Below are 23,169 nucleotides of genomic sequence, written 5' to 3' on the forward strand. Positions count from 1 at the left end.
GAAAGAATGTGCTGACATTGGAGAGAGTTCAAAAGAGGTTCACAAAAATGATTCAGCTTCTACACACTGGAATTTGGAAGAATGAGGGGTCACCTCATTGAGACCTATTGAATGGTGAAAGGCCTTGATAGAGCAGATATGGAGAGGGTGTTTCCTATAGCGGGTGAGACTAAGCCCAGAGGACATAGCCTCAGAATAGAAGGAAGTCCTTTTAGAACAGGGATGAGGAGGAATTTCTTCAGCCAGAGGGTGGAGGCCAAGTCATTAGTATATTTAAGGCAGAGGTTGATAGATTCTTGATTAGTCAGAGTATTAAAGGGATATGAGGAGAAGGCAAGAGATTGGGGCTGAGAGGGAAAATGGACCAGCCATGATGAAATGGTGGAGCAGACTTGATGGGCCAAATGGCCTAATTCTGCTCCTATACTGTATGGTCGAGGTCTAGGACAGATCCTCAGAGATGTTGACATCCAGGAGCTTCCCTCTACTGACCCTGCCATGAGGACTAGTGTGTGTTCTCCTGACTTCCCCTCCTTGAAGTCCACAATCAATTCCTTGGTGTTACTGACGATGAGGGCAATGACGTTGTTGCAGTACCACTCAACCAACCACAACTGGAGTAAATCCATCAATCACATAATTCTCTGACAAGCCTGTTGAGTTTCTTCCTACAATCAATTGGCCAATGTGGATACTCATGACTTCTCTGATTTGAATAAGGTTTTACTTAGCGCCCATGGAGTGGGTAGTGTATCATCAATATCCCATTTCGGCAGCTTCCACTTGCTTGCCACTCTTGGTGCCGTTGTTTTCTTATGATGCTTGGGCTTTTTCTCTCTTTCTCTTCCTGCTGAGTTAGAAGGATACCATTGACCATTTGGCTTTTAGCTCACTTGCAGTTCCCTCCACATTTCCTCCGTCCAGGGCTGCGATGCACTTGAGTGCTCTCAGTATCTGTGACACATCGACAGCTGTGCTAAGGTGACTCCAAAGGTGTTTTGAGATGTTGCACACAGCACTTGAATAAGAAATTAGCTCAACAGTGAATTAGATTCTAGCAACTTTGGCATGCTTGACTCGTCAAAGTTTCTTTGAGAAAGAGTAAATGAGTCTGGGCACTTTGGGTTAAGTAGTCTAGTGGGGTTTCTCATCTTTTTTATGCCATGGACCAATGCCATCAAGCAAGAGGTCTGTGGACACCAAAGTGTGAACCCTTGGTCTAGGGGAATTAACATAATCGATGCTGTACCTCCATATAAAGCACTTGGACAGGTATGACCAATATTCCCTTGAATTTGTAATGACAGTGTGCGCATAAAATCTTGTGCTGTGTGATTTTTTTTACCCAGTGACAACAACATGTGCGCTCAATAAGAACAGTATATATACGCCAGTTCTAAACCCTGCAAGCAAATCATCACAAACTCCTCATGTGTCAACACCGCCTGCATCAGAAACCAAAAAAGGAAATGTGATTTTGTGTACAATCGTGAAATATTCTTAACACGCCAACGAGGTGGAGGGTGACAAACTTTTGAGTGCTGTTTGAATTCCTTTATGCGCTAGTAGCGAAAGATATGTGCGTGACACACATGCACAGCTTAGAGGTAATTTTGGATTTGACATGTTAATTCCCTGACTATGTCAATTCCCTGACTATATCATAAGTGTGAAAAATCTGAGTGCAATGTAATAATCTAGAAGTGATATTGTTTGGAGAATAATGAAACTTATGGCTCTCTCACCTTTCTCTCTCCCGAACTCCCTGCCTCTGTGTGCTGGCCCACCCACTCCCCTTCTCAGATCCTGACTCAGGAGGACTGGAATGTCGTGCTTTACAACGGGATGGCTTCCACCTCACCTTGGGCTGCTTTGTACTTCGTTGCACTCATGACATTTGGCAACTACGTGCTCTTCAACCTTTTAGTCGCCATCTTGGTGGAGGGCTTTCAGGCAGAGGTAAGAGGTCGCAGTCCTGTGCTTCTTCACTGCCGTGGAAGGGACTTCCAGATCCCATTCGAGATACCGGGTGGTGGGCTCACTACTCCTTCCATTCCTCCCGAGTGCTCTAGGCATAAGCCTCCCTTCCTACTTCCCAGAACCATCTGCTACAAAAGTGCCAAGAAGTCCAAAGTTCAGAGTAAATTTTATTATTATTGAGATTCATTTATAATAATAATAATAATAATAATAATAATAATAATTTATTATTGAGATTCATTTTCTTGTGAAGCCACAGTTGGAAGGTTGTGTACAGTTCTGGTCACCCTGTTATAAGGAAGGAGTCATTTAGTTGGAAAGAATGTTGCCAGCCAGAACTCAAGGACTGAGTTATAGAGCAGGAGGTTGGGCAGACCAGGAAGTTTTTCATTGGAACTTAGGAGACTGAGGGGTGACCTTATAAAGCTAAATCAAATCATGAGGGGTATAGATAGGGTGAACTCTCACCATGATTTTTCTCAGCGAAAATCAATCAAAACTAGAAGAGCATACTGTACGTTTAAGGTGAGACAGGAAGGAATTAAAAGGGACACAGGATGCATCATCTTCATGTTCTGGTGGACATGTTGAACAAACTGCCAGAAAGTAGTTAATGTGGGTCCAATAACAAAATTTAAAAGTTACTTGGATAAGTACATTTGTAGGAAATGGTTAGAAGAATATGGACCAACTGGAGGCAAATGGAACTAACTTAGTGGGCACCTTAGTTGGTATGATCCTATGACTCACTGGTTTATAGGGCAATTTGTTCGTTTGTTGTGTGCCATGTCATATGACATGGGCACTCGTGGTCTTGCCATGACCGTGATAGCTCTTGTCCAATTTTGCTCCAGAAGTGGTCGGCCATTGCCTTCTTCTGGCCAGTATTTTGACAAGACAGGTGACCCCAGCCACTATCAATTATCTTCAGAGGTTGTCTGACTGGCATCAGTGGTCGCATAAGCGGGACTTGTGATAGCCATTAGCTGGTCATACGACCATCCACCACCTGCTCTCATGGCTTCGTGTAACCCTGGTCATGGGGGCTAAACAGGTGCTACACTTTGCCCAGGGGTGAGCTGCATGCTAGTGGAGGGCAGGAGTGCCTTACACCTTTTGTAGAGACATAGCTCCATCCCACCACCCAAGATAGGGGAATTACCAACCTTGATAAGAGCTGAGATGCATTGCTGGGACATGTAAGTTGAACTTTATACTAAAGTTTTTATACTTGATACTAAGCACATCCTTCAGATTGCTTAGCGTCATAGAGAGGTGCATTCTGACCAAGGTGGCAAGACCTTTAATGCCCTTCCTCCCCCCAGTACAGCTACATGTTTAACTTTCCTTCTTGTACCTCCATCTACAGGGGAATGCCAACAAGTGGGATTCTGAGGAAGAACGGACTTCGAATAACTATGAAGACTGTGAGAAGATAAAAGAAATGCAATATTTATCAGGTAACTGACCTTGAACCTCCACCCTCCCCCCCCTTAAATCAGGTGCTTGTGCCTGTGATGGGAGGGCTCATAATAACTTTGGATAGGAGGAAGGTATTGCCGTGAATGAGAGATTGGTCATCAGAGGAGCAAGTTTGGGTCCCACGCTAGTGTAACAATTTGAGTGATGCCATTACAGTTTGGAGTCATCTGTAAGGAGTCTGTATGAGCCCCCCACCCCCCATGGAATACTTGGGTTTCCTCTGGGTTCTGCAGTTTCGTCCCACAGTCCAAAAACGTACCTGTTAGTAGACTAATTGGTCATTGTAAATTATCCCGTGATTAGGCCAGGGTTAAATCAGGGTGCATCTCGAGTCAGGAGGGCACATTCTACAAGGATGGATGGACCAGAGGATCAGCTAAGGAACTATCTCCTCATGAAGTGAGTTGCTAAGATCAGGAAAGGGTGGTGGAAGTGGATTCATTCAGAACTTTACATTGGTAATTGAATAAATCCTGTACGAATGTGGGGTGGCTAACTCTTTCAAAGAGCTAGCACAGGCACAAGGGGCCAGATGGCCACCTGCGAGATGATCCTGCGTTGACTACGTATGGACCAGACACTGAGAAGTCTCAGCTAACACAGCAGCCTGGTTACGAGGCAGATAAACTTCTCAACCTGGGTGGTCCATTCGTTCCAGCCCAAGTTCAGTTTATGGTTAGGTGCGCAAGAAAGGAGAGGTACAGGATTGCTGGCATCAGCATCACAGGCACATAGACTCAGACAGCACAGGCATAAATTATATCGGATATTGAAGAGAAATTACCTGTCCCGCTCCGTAGGTCTGTTTCTGTGCTGTAATTGTTATATGGTTCTAAAAGACAATGAAAAACCACACGTTAGTACAAAAAAGGCACAACTTGAATCTATGCAAGAGGTCCGATGCTGAAGTTGGTTTAGGGTTGTGCAGGTCAATTCAAGAACCTGATAGCTTGTGCCCTTCCCCGTTGGGATTGGAACTGGTATACTGATATAATAAAGTTTGGGTGGAGATTCTTCTCTGCCAAAGGAGGTGTAAGGTGCTCCTTCCCTCCACTAGCCTGCAGGTGTAACACCCCTGGGCAAGGTGTCGCACCTGCCCAGTCCCCCATCCTGATCAGAGGCATGTGAGTCTACGGGAGCAGGTGGTGGAAGGTCAAGATGGCTACCAGCCTTTTGATTGCTGGTGAGATCACTCTGCTGCTGGAGAGGGGAGACTGCCTCTTGATCAACGGCGGGAGCGGTCTGCTACGGAGTGGGGAGGCAGCCTTTTGATTGCTGCGGCACCACTCCGCTACTGGAGAAGGGAGACTGGTGGCATCGCTCTGTTGCAATAGAGGGAAAGGCCTGCTGCTGTACCTGGAGAAGATCACCCAGGTTTTCTGCATTTTGGTTATGGACTTGGACTACAGACTTTTTTCTGCCTTACAGTTTTTTTTTAATATTCTATGTTTTTCGCCTGATCTTTCTCGTTTTTTTGTGTGTGTGTGCAGAAGAGCGAGATTTGGGAGTCGATGTCCCAGTTCCATTTTTGCTCAATTTTTGTGTGGGAAGGAGGGATTTGGGGGTTGATGATTGTGCTGCTGTTCTCTTCTTTCTTGGTTTCGTGGCTATCTGGAAAAGAAGAATTTCAGAGTTCTGTACTTTGATAACAAATGAACCTTTGGTCTTATGAGCAGCTGGTGCTCATCGTAAATCCTGGTTATGTGACCACTGACGCCAGGCAGACAATATCTGAAAAGTATGATAATGACTGGGGTTCCCTGTCTTGTACAGACACTGCCTAGAAGAACATAATGGCAAATCACTTCAGTAGAGAAGTTTGCCAAGGATGGTCATGGTCATGGGTAAGACCATGATTGCCAGCATCAATACAACATGGCAACATAAGTTCCTGAGCAATGTCTAATGCTGGTTTTCCATTTGTTTTTCATGGATACAGAGGTGAAAGCGTGCTCGATTGCAATGACCCCCAACGGGCACTTAGACCTGGCGCCCCAGAACCAATCAATAGGATCAGGAATCATAACCTCATCAAGGACTTCTCTACAGCCGGAAAACTTTCGGAGCTTCACGGGGTCCAGGAAGAGCAGCATGACCTCACTGACAAGGGTCAACTTCGATCAGAAATCACTGGTAAGAATCACATGGCGCATCTGGGCCACACTCAACACACGGTATTTGAGGTGTGGATGGAGGAGATGATGGGGGTGGTTGTCTCTCCTATTTGAGCAGAAGATGACATACTTGCCAAACAGCTTCTGAGCCGTGCTTCACCGGGCAGAACTCTCTTTCTGCTCAGTGAGAAGGTTGTGTATTCAAGACCCTTTCCAGAGACTTGAACACAAAAGCATGGGGTCCCAACCTGAGTTCCACGGATCCATCAATTAATGGTAGAGGCCCATGGCATAAAAAAGGTTTGGAACCCCTGCTTATAACAATCAGGCTCCTGAACCAGCGCGGATAACTTCACTCATCTCAATACTTCGAAGGACTCTACAACTCACATCCTCAGTATTATTTATTTACTTGTTTGACCTTGCACAGTTTGTCTATTATTCATTGGTTGTTCGTCAGTCATTGTGTGTGGTTTTACAGCATTTGTTATTGTATTTCTTTGTTCAACTGTAAACGTCTGCAAGAAAATGAATCTCAGGTTAGTATACGGTGACATATATGTACTTTGATAATAAATTTACTTTGAACTATTGAACTTTGTTTCCACTGCTCTTGATAAACTTGGGTATTTCTTCCGTACACTGGCCAATAGTGTGTTAGATTTTGTAATGGCCGGGTCAGGTTTGGAAAATAAATGAGAGTGTGAGGCTCAGCTTGGGTTCGCTTTAGCCAGCCAGGTCACATTTTAATGTTATACCTGGGCTGTGTGTTTGGTGGCCGTGAATCTGATGACAAATCTTGTTCACTGACGTCCTTTTAAGAAAAAGTTCTACAATCCTTACCTGGTCTGGGACTTGGGGCTCCACCCTCAGAGGAATGTAGAAATACTTAATTGCCCTCTAAAATTAGATGCTATCCTACCAAGAAGTGACTCACCATCCCCTGGGAGAGTGATAAGAGAGGGAAATTAATGTTGGCCCAAACCCAACAAGCAATGAAACACACTGATTATTGCTTTCAATCATTGCTCTGGAATTTTATACCATTTAAGTACTGGGATTTGGGCACTTTCCATTTTTGACTCCCTGAGGTTATCCACCAGATCTGTTGTGGCATGGGTGAGAAATGTGCACCTCTTTTTTAAATTAACAGAGCAGATGACACCCTCCTGTTAAAGAATCCAGCCATCCCCCACCTCCCTCGCTCATTTTCCTCAGTCGCTGTGATATTTAGGTCAGTTTTTATATTGATTGCCTTATCTTAAAATGTAGAAGAGTACCGCACAGACTGCCTTATCAGAGTTCCAGATTGCAGCAGTGTACTGACCCAAGACCATCCTCAACATCCCTCTGAGGATTTCCTCTTCCCTAGATCCTTCCAGGGAATTTCATAGAGCATAGAATATTTACTTATTTATTTATTGACCTACAGCACGGAGTGGGCTTTCCTGATCCTTTGAGCCTCACCACACAGCAAAAAACAAACTTAATCCTAGCCTAATCAATTTACAAATGGTACATCTTTGGAATGTGGGAGGAAACCGGAGCACTTGGAAGAAACCCATGTGGGCACAGGGAGAATGTACAAACTCCTTACAGGCAGCGATGGGAATTGAACCCAGGTCATCTTTACTGTAGAGCATTGTGTGAACCACTATGCTACCGTGCCAGCCACGATATTACAGCATGGTACTGACCCTTCAGCCCATGATGTTGCCCCAGCCTTTTAACCCCATCCAAGATCAATCTAACCCTTTCCTCCCACATAGCCCTCCATTTTTCTATTGCCTGTGTGCCTATCTAAGGGTTTCTTAAATGTCCCTGATGTATCTGCCATTACCACTACCCCGATAGGCATCCCACGTAGTTACCACTCTGTGTTTTAAAACTCTGCCTCTGACATCCTCCTCCCAAGACTTATGCCTCCTTTTATTAGTCATTTCTGCCCTGGGAAAAAGTCTCTGGCTGTCCACTCGATTAATGCCTCATCATTTTATACACCTCTATCAAGTCACCTCTCATCCTCCTTCACTTCAAAGAGAAAAACCCCAGCTTGTTCAACCTTTTCTCATAAGACATGCTCTCTAATCCAGGCAGCATCCTGATAAACCTCCCCTGCAGCCTCTCTAAAGTATTGTGCAACTGTGGCATTCATTTCTATCTTGTACACTAAAGTTGGAATGCAAGTGTAGCGACAACTGGCTCCACACTGCTATCTGCTTGGAGGGACTCCATTTCTCTGTAGATACTGCCTTATCTGCTATTGTACTTGAAGCATTTTACTTTCCTATTCCAGCATTTACAATTTTTTTGCTTCATGATCCCCCAGGAACTTGCTCAAAAAGTTTACTTCAGTTTCATAACTACTAGTCCAGAGAAGGTCTTTGTAACAGTGACCTGGAGAATTAGTACCATTGCAGATAACTGAACATTATCTGTTGTATTAGGTTTCTGTCACGATACTCTGTTTGTTCTGCACGTCCTTTCCCTTATACATAAAACCTTCTCACATCTCTCCCTTTCCTTTTCCCGAAGAAGTTTAACAGGCATGAAACATTGTTTCTTTTTCAGGGAGATTTTAAAATAAAGCTCAATACCAGACTTCCAGTGGGGAATCTTTTATTTTGGCAGGATATCATGGAGAGTCCACCTGGGTGGAACTCTGAGTTACAGGGAAATCAGTTTGTGTTTATATCTAGTAGCAGACAAGTGAGTGAAACTAGCCCCCTGCCCCCATTAGCAAGACAAAGAGTTCATTAATGTTTTTCTCATGACTTGTGGCTTATCAGTCCACCATTACCTATTTGTGCAGCAGTGATCTCGCTTGAAGGAATATTAATGGTCAGCAAAATGATCTTTGTTATGTAGACTTGCAACTTTATTGTGAATACGCATGATGTCCACAAGATCACAAAGCTTTAGCAACACACAGCACTTTTATTCCTATATTTGAAATTTCTTCCACATTCTTTTACCACAGATGCTGCCTAACTGTTCAAGTTTTTTTGCTTAAGAAAGCTATTGATCTCTACCTTGAGCGAAGTCAGTGACTGAGCCCACAGGACCTTCTCAGGTGGAGAATCCTCTGACTGTGGATGTTTTCTGCACATCCCAGTCCCAAGTGGTTACCCTTCTGTTTCTTTGAGACAATGGAAACTAGTTCTCTGCTGTTCCACAGGAAGAATGTTCTCCCTGCATTTTACCCGATGAGCCCTGTAAAAATTGTGTATGTTTCACTGAGTTTGCCTCTCATTCTTTTGGACTTAGAAAATGCGTGGAGACACGAGAGAACTTAGATGCTGCTGTTCAAAGCAACTAGCAACCTGCTGGGTGAAGCATAGATTCAAAGAGTACTACAGCATGGAAGTAGGCCTTGTGGCCCATCTAGTCCATGCCAACCTCAGACTGAGAATCAGGTTTATCAACCTGGTCTTCCATCTAGTTCCACCTATCTGCACTCAGACCATATCCCTCCACACCTCTCTTATTCATGCGCCTATTCAAACTTCTCTTAAATGTTACAATTAAACCCACATCTACCACTTCCATGGGCAGCTCGTTCTGCACTCGCTCCACCCTCAGAGTGAAAAATCTTCTTCTTCAGCATGTCCACCTTAAATCTTTCCCCTCTCAACTTAAACCCCATACCCTCTGGTTTCAGACTCTGTTACCCTGGGGAAAAATCTGTGACAATCCACCCTTTCCATGTCCCTCATGATTTTATAAGCCTGTCCTCTTTAAATCTTTCCAGTCACAACTTAACCCTATGCCCTCTAGCTTTAGATTCTGCTGTTCAGGAAATAAACCTGTGACGATCCACCTTATACACACTGCTCAGGTCACACATCAGCCTCCTACCCTCCAGGGGAGAGAGTTCCAGCCAATCCAATCTCCTCCTTACAACTCAAGCTGGCAACATCCTTGAGGGTCTATTCTGCTCCCTTTACACCTTGATTCCATCCTAACTGCACACCTACCATCTAGTTGTACTGTCAGAACATGATGTCCCATCTCTTGTACACATTGCGTTGACCCATGAAGGCAACCTCTCCATACACCTTTTTCACTGCTGTCTACCTGTTTCACCCCAGGTGATGTACACAGGATAGATGTTCAGAGAGTATTTCCCTAAGTGGGAGAATGTAGAAGTAGAGAGCAGAGCCTCTAGGAGTTGCCCGTTGAAGAATGAAATAAGGAGGAACTTATTCTTGTAGTAAAATTAGTGGAATTATCTATTTGAGTAAAATCTATGAAAGTGGCACTGAACAAAGTTCAAATTTCAAAGTAAATTTATTCTCAAAATAAGTATATGTCACCATATACAACCCTGAGATTCACTTTCTTGCAGACATTCAGTATTACAAAGAACATATTCAAGGTGAATAGCCAGAATCTTTTACCTCAGGTCACAGAGTTTAAAGGGTTTAAAGTTCAAAGTTCAAAAGTCTAAAGGGAATTTATTATCAAAGCGCATATACGTCACTGTACAAGTCCCTGAGATTCATTTACTTGCAGGCATTCACAGTAAATACAAGAAACGCAATAGAAACAATGAAAGACTGTGCCCAACAGGGTGGTCAAACAGCCAGAGATCAAAAGAAACCCACTGTGTAAATACAAAAAGAAATAAATAATTATAATAACAAATAAGCAATAAATATTGGGAGTATGAGATGAGGGGTCCTTGAAAGTGACTCTGTGTGTAGTGGGACATTTCAGTGACGGGGCAAGTGAAATTGAGTGAGGTTATCCCCTCTGGTTCAAGAGCCTGATGGCTGACGGGTAATAGCTGTTCCTGAATCTGGTGATATGTGAGTCCTGAGGCTTCTGTACCTTCTTCCTGATGGTAGCAGTGAGAAGAGAGCACATTCTGGGTGGCGGGGGCCCCTGATGATGGTTGCCGCTTTCCTACGCCAGCGCTCCAAGTAGATCTGCTCAGTGGTGGGGAGGGCTTCACCCGTGATGGACTGGGCTGTATCCACTACTTTTTGTAGGATTGTCCATTCAAGGGCATTGGTGTTTCCTTACGAGGCTGTGATGCAGCCAGTCAACATACTCTCCACTACACATCAATTGAAGTTTGTCAAAGTTTAAGATGTCATGCCAAATCTCTGCAAGCTCCTAAGGAAGCTGAGGCACTGCCCTGATTTCTTTGTAAACAGTTCAGTGATGGGGGCGAGTAAAGTTGAGTGAAGTTATCCCCTCTGGTTCAAGAGCCTGATGGCTGAGGGGTAGTAAGTGTTGCTGAACCCGGTGTTGTGGTCCTTGATAATGGTCACTGCTTTCCTGAGACAGCACAGGAAAGTTTAAAGTTTAAAAGCCTTTAAATATGGGTTTCAAGCAAGAGAGGAGAGAGGGCACTGAGGTGCAAATTTTCCCACACAAAGAGTGATGGTGTATGGAATGAACCACAATAGGAAGTGATAGAGGTGACTACAATTACAGTGTTTGGACAGGTAGGAAAGCTTTAGAGGGATATTAGCCAATGCAGACCAATGGGAGCAGCTCCATTAAGCAAATTTGTTTTTTTCTGGCTCTATGAGACATGGGAATTCAAGGCTTTCTAAGAACAGATAGGAAAATGATGGTGAAGCCCAGCAGAGATTAACCACAACCTCACCAAACGGCAAAGCAAGCTCAGGAGGCAGAAGGACCTATTCCAGCTCCTACTTCTCACGTTGTAAAAGCCACAAATAATGACATCAATCATGCATATATACAAGTGCTTCCAAAGATGCCACAGTCTGGCTCCACACATTTTACAGCGGATGATTCGATTAGTGAGATTTCTGTTTATAATGAGTTTGGGGTTGGGGGCGTTGCATGGGCGAGTTAAACAAATTATTGCCATTTATCATTCTTAAATACTGTGAGAATTTATCACTCTGGGTACTTAACAGTTAAGAGTACTTACCTCGATGAATGCTTATTTTCGATGGTACTTAGAGTCAACGTACTCATGTGCAGCTTAAACCCTCTATTAACCCAATTTAATGCATTTGGAATGTGGGATGAGAGCATAAAATTTCAACTAAATTCTCAGCTCAACTGTGAGCCATCTCCCAATCTGCCAGCTGAGAGTTTAGTTGAAATTCTGACCATGTAGGAGCAGAATTATGCCCTTCAGAGCCAGATTCAGATTTAACCATAAGACCATAAGATATAGGAGCAGAATTAGGCCATTCGGCCCATCAAATCTACAATGAATCATGGCTAATTTTATTTTTGGCCCCTTTCTCCCACCTTCTCTCAATAACTATTAACCCCCCTCCTCACCTTACCAATCAAGAACCATTCCCTAACAAATGTAATGAACACCCTGTGTGTTTGGAAACTGATGTGTTGCCCATTTTAGGCTCCTTGGCGCCAACAAGGTGTCTACAGCTTAGCTCATGGACCACCCCACTCCCCATGTTGGAAAAGGGAGAGAGGTCACCCCTCCCATTGTGGCTGATGGAAGGAGTAATACTTGAGCTGTTGGACAGTGGGATTCTGTTCAGCATGTGTCACTTACACGAACAAGAAGTGAAAGAAAGAGGGAACTTGACATTATGAGGACGTCTGAAGGCACTTCAACCAAGTGGGAATGGAATAGTGTAGATTCAACATTCCACAACCGGGGAAACCAAATTAAAGACTGAAGACAGTAACCGCCAAACCTTCTCCTGATCTTAACCTACAGCGTTCCACAGGCAGGGAAGATTACATACACATAGCAGCTACTTTATTAGTTACACTAGTCCACTTTCTTGTTAATGCTGTATCTAATCAGCCAATCAATTGGCTAAAACTCAATGCACAAAAACATGCAGACATGGTCAAGAGGCTCAGTTGCTGTTCAGACCAAACTTCAGAATGGGGAAGAAATGTGGTCTAAGTGACTCTGACCGTGCAATGATTGTTGGTGCCAGATGGGGTGGTCTGAGTATCTCGGAAACCATTGATCTCCTTGAATTTTCACGCACAACTGTCCCGAGTTTGCAGAGAGCGGTGCCAAAACAGAAGACATCCAGTGAGCATCATTTCTGAGGGCAAAAATGCCTCATTAATGAGAGAGGTCAGAGGAGAATAGCCAGACTGGTTCAAGCTGACAGGAAGGCGACCCTAACACAAATAACCACACGTTACAACAGTGATGTGCAGAAAAGCATCTCTGAGCATACCACACATCAAACTTTGAAGTAGATGGGCTACAGCAGCAGAAGACCATGAGCATACAGTCTACCTTTGCTCATACAGATGGATTATAACAAGGGGCAGAACTCCATGGGAATTATTCCAGGGGAATTAGCAGGAATTGGTAGGCTAATTGCCTACTGTAAATTGCCCCTAGAGGAGTGTCCAGGGATATGGAATCCAGAATTGGTGGTTGTGGGTTCGATTTCAACTTTTAAGAGAAGTTTGGATAAGTACGTGGTAAGAACGAGGTATAAAGGGCTATGATCGAGGTGCAGGTAATAACACGAGACAGAATAATAGTTTGGCACAGACGAGATAGGCTGAATGGCCTGTTTCTGTGATGTAGTACTCTATAACTTTATGTGGGATGTTGATGGAAATCAGGGAAGAAAAAAAAACGGGATTATAGTGACATTAGTGTGAAATGATACTTTAAGATCAGCACAGACTCAGTGCCCAGAGGGTTAGTTCTGTGCTGTGCAAATCTACAACTATAATTCTCTAAGTTAAAGACTTGATTTTCTAAGTAACACTCATCTTTCAGATTTTTCAAAGCTCTTCACTGTCTATGAAATACTGCCTGAAGCTTGGACACTTCTGTGTTCTGGGAAAAGTAGCAGCCAAGTTCAACACAACGAGCTCCCACAAACAGTCGTGCTAACATGACCAGATGCTCAGTCTTGCTTGTAGAAACGTGACCTTAGTTTAATGGGTCACAAGGGAGACCGAACCTCCAGTATTGCAGCACATCCTCTGTATTGTCCCTCTGACAGTGAGACACTCCCTCAGTACTGTCCGTCTGACAGTGAGACACTCCCTCAGTACTGACCCTCTGACGGTGTGACACTCCCTCAGTACTGTCCGTCTGACAGTGAGACACTCCCTCAGTACTGTCCCTCTGACGGTGTGACACTCCCTCAGTACTGTCCCTCTGACAGTGAGACAATCCCTCAGTACTGTCCCTCTGACAGTGAGGCACTCCCTCAGTACTGTCCCGCTGACAGTGAGGCACTCCCTCAGTACTGTCCCTCTGACAGTGTGACATTCCCTCAGTACTGTCCGTCTGACAGTGTGACACTCCCTCAGTACTGCCCCTCTGACAGTGAGACACTCCCTCAGTACTGTCCCTCTGACAGTGAGACACTCCCTCAGTACTGTCCCTCTGATGGTGAGACACTCCCTCAGTACCGTCCCTCTGACGGTGAGGCACTCCCTCCGTACTGCCCCTCTGACAGCCTCTATATCTGAACCCACTGGTGTAACCTTCCTGTCAACGGTACTTCTCCAGGTTTTAGCGGGTGTGAATGCACTGGTGTTATGGGTCTGAGGTGCATCATCCTTTCCCTCTTCCTGTACCAGCCACTGAACGCTGTGTTCTTTTCCCAGCCAAGCCTGCGGAGCTCACACTACCTCCCGTGGAGCAGTCGGAGGGCCAGCTGGAACAGCGTGGGCCGCGCCTCAAGCCTGAAGCGGACCCTCCATTCCGGCGAGCACGAGTCGCTGCTCTCCTCCGAGGGCCGTAAGACCTCCTCTGGCGACCCCGACGACCTCCGGGCCGAGACGGTCAATGGCTCGAGCCTGGTGCATCGCCGGGCCCTCTCCCTGGACACCAAGGGTTCCAGCGACCTGCCTGAACTACTGCAGGTGCCCATCGTGCAGGCCTCGGCGAGGAAGAACAGCCTGGCCACTGTCACCGTCGACCACCGAGGCTCCAACGGAAAAGGCCCCCATGTTGTGAAGGAGATCTTCCCCAAGGTGAACAACAGGAAGGAGAGGAGCGTTTACGATGAGGAGATCGACTATGTAAGTTCTCTCAGTGTTTGGTGTCGAGAAAAAAGTTGGCCTGGCTCATCCGCTGAAACCCTTTCTAGAGCTGACTTTGACTAAACCGTTAAAGGCAGTTTTTAGAAGTTTAACGTAGAATACTAGAGCACAGTGTGGCCACAATGTTATCTTCTTCTTAAGCCCATTACCACTACGGTGGCATAGGCTGCCTGGAGCAGCTCACCATAGTCCTCTATCCTGAGCCGAACATCGATCAGCTCCGTGGCCCCTGCTTTCTCCACAGGCGAGAGGAAAACCAGAGGTCATGGGTTAAGGGTGAAGGAGGAAAAGTTTAAAGGGAACATTTGGGCGGGGGGGGGGGGGGCTTCTTCACACAGAGAGTGGTGGGAGTGTGGAATGAGCTGCCAGATGAAGTGGTAAATGTGGGCTCACTTTTGACATTTAAGAAAAACTTGGACAGGTACATGGGTGAGAGGTGTGTGGAGGGATGTGGGCCAGGTGCAGGTCAGTGTGACTAGGCAGAAAAATGGTTCGGCACAGCCAAGAAGGGCCAAAAGGCCTGTTTCTGTGCTGTAATGTCCTATGGTTCTATGGTTCTAAGGCGTCACACATCTTGTAGGCCAAGATCCTTCCTCTTCCGGGAATGAGGGTTTTGGAGCTTCTGTTGGAATTTCTGTAGTTCTGGGTTTCTGAGCCCCAGGCCCAACCCTCCCCCTTTCACAGCCGGGCTTGAGACCGTCCATGGTGGAGTTTCCGCAATGTTTCGCTGACCTTTTAATCTACTCCAGGATAGCTCTCCATTGTCCTGTCATCCATGTGCCTATCTAAGAGGTTGCAAATGCTTCTAATATATCTACATCTACCACCACACCTGGCAGGGTGCTTCACGTACCTAGTACTCTCTGTGTAAAGAACCTACCTCTGACATCCACCCTATACCTCCCCCCATTTCCTTCCTATCACCTTAAAATTATGCCCTCCCCCCCCCTGGAATTAGCCATTTCCATCCTGGGACGAAGTCTCTAGCTATCTACTCGATATTTGCCTCTATTCATCTTGTACACCTCTATCAAGTCACTTCTCATCTTTCTTACTTTGGTCATGAGTAATGTGTGAAACTTGGAATCTTTTTCCCTTGTATTTCTCAATGCCTGGGTTGCATATCATAAGACTAAGATATAAGAGCAAAATTAGGCCATTTGGCCCATCGAGTCTGCTCTGCCATTCCATCATGTCTGATTCATTATTCCCCTCAGCACCATTCTCCTGACTTCTCCCTGTAACCTGTGGTGCCCTCACCAATCAAGAATCAATCAACTTCCGCTTTAAATACACCCAATGACTTGGCCTCTACAGCCATTTGTGGAAATGAATTCCGCAGATTCATCACCCTCTGGCTAAAGAAATTCCTCCTCATCTCAGTTCTAAGACGATGCCCTTGTAGTCCCAAGCTTTGCCCTCTAGTCCTAATGTCCCCCACTATAGCAAAGAACCTTTCCATGACCCCAATGTCTAGTCCTTTCAATATTCAATAGGTTTCAATGAGATCCACACCGCCCCCCCCCCCCCCCTCCATTCTTCTAAACTCCAGTGAGGAGAGGTTCAGAGCCATCAAACACTCCTTTTCATTCCCGGGATCATTCTCGAGAGCCTCCTCCGGACCCTCTCCAATGCCAGCGCATCCTTTCTCTGATAAGGGGCCCAAAACTGTTCGCAGTACTCCAAAGCAACAGACACAAAATGCTGGAGGAGCTCAGCTGGGCAGGCAGCATCTGTGGAAATGAATAGACGGTTGCGTTTAGGGCCGAGACCCTTCTTCAGGGCTGGAAAGGAAGGGGGAAGATGCCAGAACGAAAAAGGTGGGTGGAGGGGAAGGGGGCTGGCTTTAAGTGTGCTCTAACCCATGCCTGATGAAGCCTCAGCATTTCATCCTTTATCCGGCTTTACTGTAGCGCATGAACAGTTCCCACATTCAGGCAGGCATTCAGTGGTCTCTGTGACTGATCTGGATTAGAACTCAAATCTCACCACAGCAACTGAGGAAATTTAATTAAGGACATCTGAATAAAAGCCTGGTAACAAGTTGTTAAATACCTGTCTGATATTCTGATATCCTGCCGAGTGTTCTATGTGAGTCCTTAGCTCAAGGCATTGACTCAGTGGCCTGAGAACCTGCAGCACAATAATGTTACAGGATGTGAGCACGATGTTATTGAAAACTGTTATCACAGCACACCCTACAGGTGTTAATAATATTACAGGTCATCTGATTGGCTTTTATTTATTTTATTTATTTCGGGATAAGGCGCGGAAGAGGCCCAGCAACCCCAGACAACTCGATTTAACCCTGACCGAATCGCAGGACAGCTTTATTTAGATACAGCTCAGAATAAGCCCACCCGGCCCTTCGAGCCGTGCTGCCCGGCAACCCCCGATTTAACCCTAGCCTAATCACAGGACAACTTACAATGACCACTTAACCTACTCGCTACGTCTTTGGACTGTGGGAGGAAACCAGAGCGCCCGGAGGAAACTCACGTGGTCACGGGGAGAACACACAAGCTCCTTGCGGACGATACAGGATAAACCCTATTGGCCCTTAGAGCCACGCGCCTCCCAGCAACCCTCGATTTAACCCTAGCCTAATCACAGGACAATTTACAATGACCGGTATGTCTTTAGACTGTGGGAGGAGACCGGAGCACGCGGAGCAAACCACGGGAAGGATGTACAGAGGCTTCTTACAGAGGTTAACTCTGAAATCTAACTCCCTGAGCTGTAATAGTGTAGCACTAGTTGGGTGCTTATATTATTGTGATGCCTACATTTTCTTATCTAAACAAGATATCCTATAATTAAGTATTTGCTATATTCAGTGAAGTGCAATTCTGAAGAGGTCTGTGATGCTTCTGTCCAGTACATAACGAATAACACCATTAAAATACATTGACAGTGCCACAAATATGACATTACAGTAACAGCAGACCAAAGGTCTCTACTATTGATCTGAAAATATGATTAAATCTGAAATGGAAGTCAGTATATTCCTGAGATAAAGAGCTAGTTTCAGTAATAGTGGTCAGACAGCCATTTAAAAATGCATTTGGTTCAGTTATATATTTTTGGAGGGATTAAACTGTTGTCCAGGACACCAGAGATTCTGCAGGTGCAGGAAATCCTGAACAAAACACACACACACACACACACTCACTCACCACACTCACCACACTCACTCTACACTCACACACACCCCCCCCCCCCCCCACTCACTGGAGGAACTCAGCTGTCGACATTCAATCAGGACTGGAAAGGAAGGGGGGAAGAAGCCAGAATAATAAAGTAGGGAGAGGGGAGGCTGTGCAAGGTAGAAGATGATAGGTGAAGCCAGGTGTGTGGAGGGGAGGATGAAGTAAGAAGGTGGGAGGTGATTGGTGGAAAAGGCGATGTGCTGGAGACGAGAGTGGACCATGGGAGAAAGGGAAGGAGGAGGGGGGCAGATGAGGAGAAGAGGAGAGGTAAGAGGGGAGTCAGAGTGGGGAATGGAAGGAAGAGGAAAGTGTGTATGTGTTAACTCTTCTCAGGCTTCTAGTCAGGTACAGGTATCATTTATAACCAAAGTTTCGATGACAAACTCTGCCACCTTCTTCAGGGAAAGCATTGGATCCTATTTGTGTATGTGTTGCTCTTATCCAGTCTGGTTTATATGTGATTCCATACCCCTCCAAGATGATTGAATCTTATTGGTCATCCTAAATGGTAATCCAGCAAGCTGTTCGCTTCTGAGAAAATTCCATTAATGGATTAAAAATATATTACATGTGTTATTCTAGGAGTAAATCATTTGCGTCTATATATTGGTCATTGACAGATTAATCAGTTAGCTGGAATTAAGAGCTATTCTGGTGCTGTTGTCTCTCTGACATAGTCTCAGGTGACTTGCTAAATACTTAACCTTGTAACATATGCTCAAAAACTAAATAAATCTATTGGGAAGCAATCTAAAAATACCTTGAGAACATTTTGCTTAAACCAACTGTATGAATTTATAAATATAATGTTAATGAAGGTTGATGAGTTTCAAAGGGAAATGGTTCTTTCTAATAAGCACCTGTCTAGATAGCAAATAGACTTCCAAATTGATCAGAGTAGCAGCAGCTTGTACTGATACAGACCCCACTCGAGAGACTGCAGCCCCGCGGATCAGTTAATCAGGCGGGGCTCTTTGATCATTTGCAAGGTGCAAGTACAGTAAAAGCCTTGGATCCGAATGATACCTCGAGGCAAGGCAGTGGGAGTGAAACGCATTAACCTGGGACTTCCGATGTGGAGCATCACTGAAGTAGGAATTACAGCAAGCCAATAAAGCAGCCAATATAATCGATGTCCAAGATTCAACGGTCAACATTATTCAGCATTTACACTCGGGGGCCACTTTATTAGGTACGGAATAAAGGGGCAGCTGAGTGAAGGTCCATTGTCTTCTGCTGTTGTAGATAGATAGATAGATAGATACTTTATTCATCCCCATGGGGAAATTCAACTTTTTTTCCAATGTCCCATACACTTGTTGTAGCAAAACTAATAACATACAATACTTAACTCAGTAAAAAATATGATATGCATCTAAATCACTATCTCAAAAAGCATTAATAATAGCTTTTAAAAAGTTCTTAAGTCCTGGCGGTAGAATTGTAAAGCCTAATTGCATTGGGGAGTATTGACCTCTTCATCCTGTCTGAGGAGCATTGCATCGATAGTAACCTGTCGCTGAAACTGCTTCTCTGTCTCTGGATGGTGCTATGTAGAGGATGTTCAGAGTTCTCCATAATTGACTGTAGCCTACTCAGCGCCCTTCGCTCAGCTACCGATGTTAAACTCTCCAGTACTTTGCCCACGACAGAGCCCGCCTTCCTTACCAGCTTATTAAGACGTGAGGCGTCCCTCTTCTTAATGCTTCCTCCCCAACACGCCACCACAAAGAAGAGGGCGCTCTCCACAACTGACCTATAGAACATCTTCAGCATCTCACTACAGACATTGAATGACGCCAACCTTCTTAGAAAGTACAGCCCATCCACTTCAACATTTGTTGTGCTGTGCATTCAGAGATGCTCCTCTGCACATCACAGTTGTGACGCATGGTTGAGTTACTGTCATCTACCTGTCAGCTTGAACCAGTCTGGCGAATCTCCTCCGATCTGTCTCATTAACAAGGCATTTTCACCCACAGAACTGCCCCTCACTGGATTTTCTTTAGTTTTTTTGCACCATTCTCTATAAATTCCAGACAGTGTTTGTGATAATTGCAGCAGTTTCTGAAATACTCAAACCACCCCAAATGGCACCAACAATCATTCCACAGTCAGATCACACTTTTTCCCCATTCCGATGTTTGGTCTGGACAACAACTGAACCTCCTGACCATCTGCTTTTAGGCAATGAGTTGCTGCCACATGATTGGCTGATAAGGTATTTGCTTTTATATCACCACATACGCCAGTGATATTAAGTCTGATTCTGATTCTAATGGGCAGACATACAGATGTACCCAACAAAGTGGTCACTGAATATACATTTACATATATTAGGAATTTGCTGTGATGTGTTGGCACGACAGGCACCCAAAAATCAGATGTTTAAGACCATTTGTGATTTATAAACAGAACCTGATTAGGTAACCAGAGACCACAGACCTGAGATGGGCCGATTCTGTCTTGAAGCGATCAATAACTCTATGACCCTGAAGTGTTTTCATCTTGCATTGGCACAAGGTGAAATCATCATTACCACGTCAAGGTGATTTGAGTTTTGAATGCATTGTCTAATAGAACATCAAAATTAGATTCTATTGAAGTGTCCAGAAGGATAAGTATTTGAAGAAGGAAAGAATTGTTGGGAAATCAATGTTCAATGGCCCCAATTAATATACAGTATACAACCCAAAATTCTTATCTTCACAGACATCCACGGAATAGAAGGAAACCCCAAAGAATGAATGACAGAAAAAGTGTTAGAACCCCAACAGCCCCCCACGCACAAGCGGCAGCAAAGCATCAACCCTCCGCACTCCCCCCCCCATTTGTCCCAGCAGGAGGCATCAATTCCCGCCACCCACCAAGCAAGTAGTAACAAAGCCCCCAAAAAAACCATGGGCTGCAGTCCAACAAAAAAACACAGATCACATTTCTTACCCATTCTGATGTTTGGTCGGGACAACTGAACCTCTTGACCACGTCTGCACGCTTTTAGGTAATGAGTTGCTGCCACGTGATTGACTGATAAGATATTTGCTTTTATATCACAACGATTCACCCAACAATTAGATGCACCACAGTGTCTCTCTCTCCCCTCTCTCCCCCCTCTCTCCCCCCTCTCTCCCCCCCTCTCCCCCCCTCTCTCCCCCTCTCTCCCCCCCTCTCTCCCCCCCCCTCTCTCCCCCCTCTCTCCCCCTCCCCACACACACACGACAAAGAGATGTCACCCCTTTTCCACAGTGACGGGGAGACCAACAAACAGCTGTTACGATGTTACAGTCTACAGTGTCATTTTTATTCTGAGTTTTTCTCCAACTCAAGAAATGGCAGCAAATGTCGCGCTCCCCCCCACCACCACCACCGTCGAGTGAGAGAGTGAGTGAGAGAGTGAGAGAGAGAGTGAGAGAGATCGTCTGAGTGCAGAGGCCTCCGACAGCTGTCGTGATATTCTGTTCTCCAGCGATGCCTCAGTAGCCAACACCAGGCGAGAAATCGTGTCAATAGGTCCGCACAAGGCCACACCCTGTAGGTGATTGTCTTCCAAGCAGCTCTTGGAGATACTGAAAACAGCCGGTCAGCGAATTCTGGAAGTGGGATCCCACCAATGTAAGAACTGCTGAAAATCATGGAGTCTGACAGAACCTCAGCCACCTTGAAAAAGGGGGAAAAGGTAATTAAAGAGAGGAATTTAAGCTGTTTTTCAGATGAGCTCGAAGAAGTTGTCTCTGGTGCCATCTCAGGAAAGAACAGTAGGACTGTTTGGGCGACTCTTTGGATGAACAAATGTACACTCAGTGGCCACTTTATTAGGTACACCTGTACACCTGCTCGTTAATGCAAATATCTAATCAGCCAATCATGTGGCAGCAACTCAATGAATAAAAGCATGCAGACATGGTCAAGAGGTTCAGTTGTTGTTCAGAATAAACATCAGAATGGGGAAGAAATGTGATCTGACTTTGGCCGTTGAATGATTGTTGGTGCCAGATGGGGTGGTTTGAGTATCTCAGAAACTGCTGATCTCCTGGAATTTTCATGCACAACAGTCTCTAGAGTTTACAGAGAATGTTGCAAAAAGCAATCGGCCAGAAGCAACAGTTCTGTGGGTGAAAAAGCTTTGTTAATGAGAAAGGTCAGAGGAGAATGGCAAGACTGGTTCAAGCGACAGTAACTCAAATAACCACGGAATACAATAGTGGTGTGCAAGAATCCTCTCTCGATGCCTGGCACATTGAAACTTGAAATAGATGGACTACAGCTGCAGAAGACCACAACGACTACAGGAGGTACAGCACCTGATGAAGCAGCCACTGTGAGTATCACACTATTATCCTTCCTGTGAGGTACTCAAGTCTTTGTAGATTTTTTTAACCACTCACCAGTTCCTGAACACAATAGCAAATGAAGACCTTCACCTCATCAGACCCACAACCGGGCGGTTCAGCAATTCTTCAGAGAAACAATGGCTAGACACCAGCATTTACAAATCGAAAATTGCTCTTTGTGAGATTTGACCTGTGTGTATGTTTGTTTCAGAGTCTCTGTTTCCGAATTCAGAAGATGATTGAGATTTACAAGCCAGACTGGTGTGAGACAAGGGCAGACTGGTCGGTCTACCTGTTCTCCCCACAGAATAGGTAAGGATGTTTATCAGCAGAACACTTAACCTTTTCATTCCTTACACCGTGTTGTTCATACAGGCCTGGCATGTCATAGCAGTCATAACTAAAAGAGATGTGAGGAGAGCAAATCTATTTCCACTGGCCTGGGGGAGGAGGTGGTTGGGGGAAAGAGTCTGGAGTAAGCAGCCAAAACAAAACTAGACACCAAAGTGCAAAGCAGATGTTAAAACCTACTTCTTCACACAAAGGAGACTGGAAATCTGGAATTTTCCTTCCAAGAAGCTGTTGGTACCAGAGCCAATCAGAAATCTCAACTGGAAAACTGAGTTTGTTGGATCATTGGCTGGAGGGAATGTGTAAGAGTGTGGGGGAGGAGTGGATCGAAGATGTATGACTGTGAGGACTCAGAGACCTAACTGTCACACTCCTGCACTGAAGAGCAAGTATAAATTGAGTGCCACTGCTAAAACCCTTAAAGGACATGTGTTCAGGGGAGATCATTTGTCTTAAATAATGAGCAGCTGTCACCATATCTGGATCTTCTAGAGGGCAGGTGCTCTCATGAGAGGCTGGATAAAACTGGGTTGTTTCCTCTGAAATGGCGGAGGCTGAGGGGAGATCTGATAGAGGTTTATAAGATTATGAGAGGCACAGATAGAGTAGACAGGAGTATCTCTTTCCCAGTATGGGTCCTTCAGCCCAGGGTCCTCTCTAAGATCAATCTAACCCACCCTTCCTACATAGCCCTCCATT

General features: G+C 45.1%; 1 protein-coding gene across 2 annotated transcripts in view; it reads left to right on the forward strand.

Moving 5' to 3' along the window:
• LOC140719391 (voltage-dependent T-type calcium channel subunit alpha-1I-like) overlaps positions 1-23,169 on the forward strand; it is a 542,293-nt gene that overhangs the window by 376,850 nt on the left and 142,274 nt on the right. For both annotated transcript variants that reach the window (XM_073034006.1, XM_073034007.1), the window contains exons 12-16: positions 1,804-1,959; positions 3,350-3,440; positions 5,402-5,595; positions 14,142-14,558; positions 22,331-22,431. In XM_073034006.1, coding sequence (XP_072890107.1) covers positions 1,804-1,959; positions 3,350-3,440; positions 5,402-5,595; positions 14,142-14,558; positions 22,331-22,431 — 959 coding nt within the window. The remainder of the gene's footprint in view (positions 1-1,803; positions 1,960-3,349; positions 3,441-5,401; positions 5,596-14,141; positions 14,559-22,330; positions 22,432-23,169) is intronic.

The sequence above is a fragment of the Hemitrygon akajei genome, chromosome 31 (assembly GCF_048418815.1).
Source record: "Hemitrygon akajei chromosome 31, sHemAka1.3, whole genome shotgun sequence".
NCBI classification, from domain to species: domain Eukaryota; kingdom Metazoa; phylum Chordata; class Chondrichthyes; order Myliobatiformes; family Dasyatidae; genus Hemitrygon; species Hemitrygon akajei.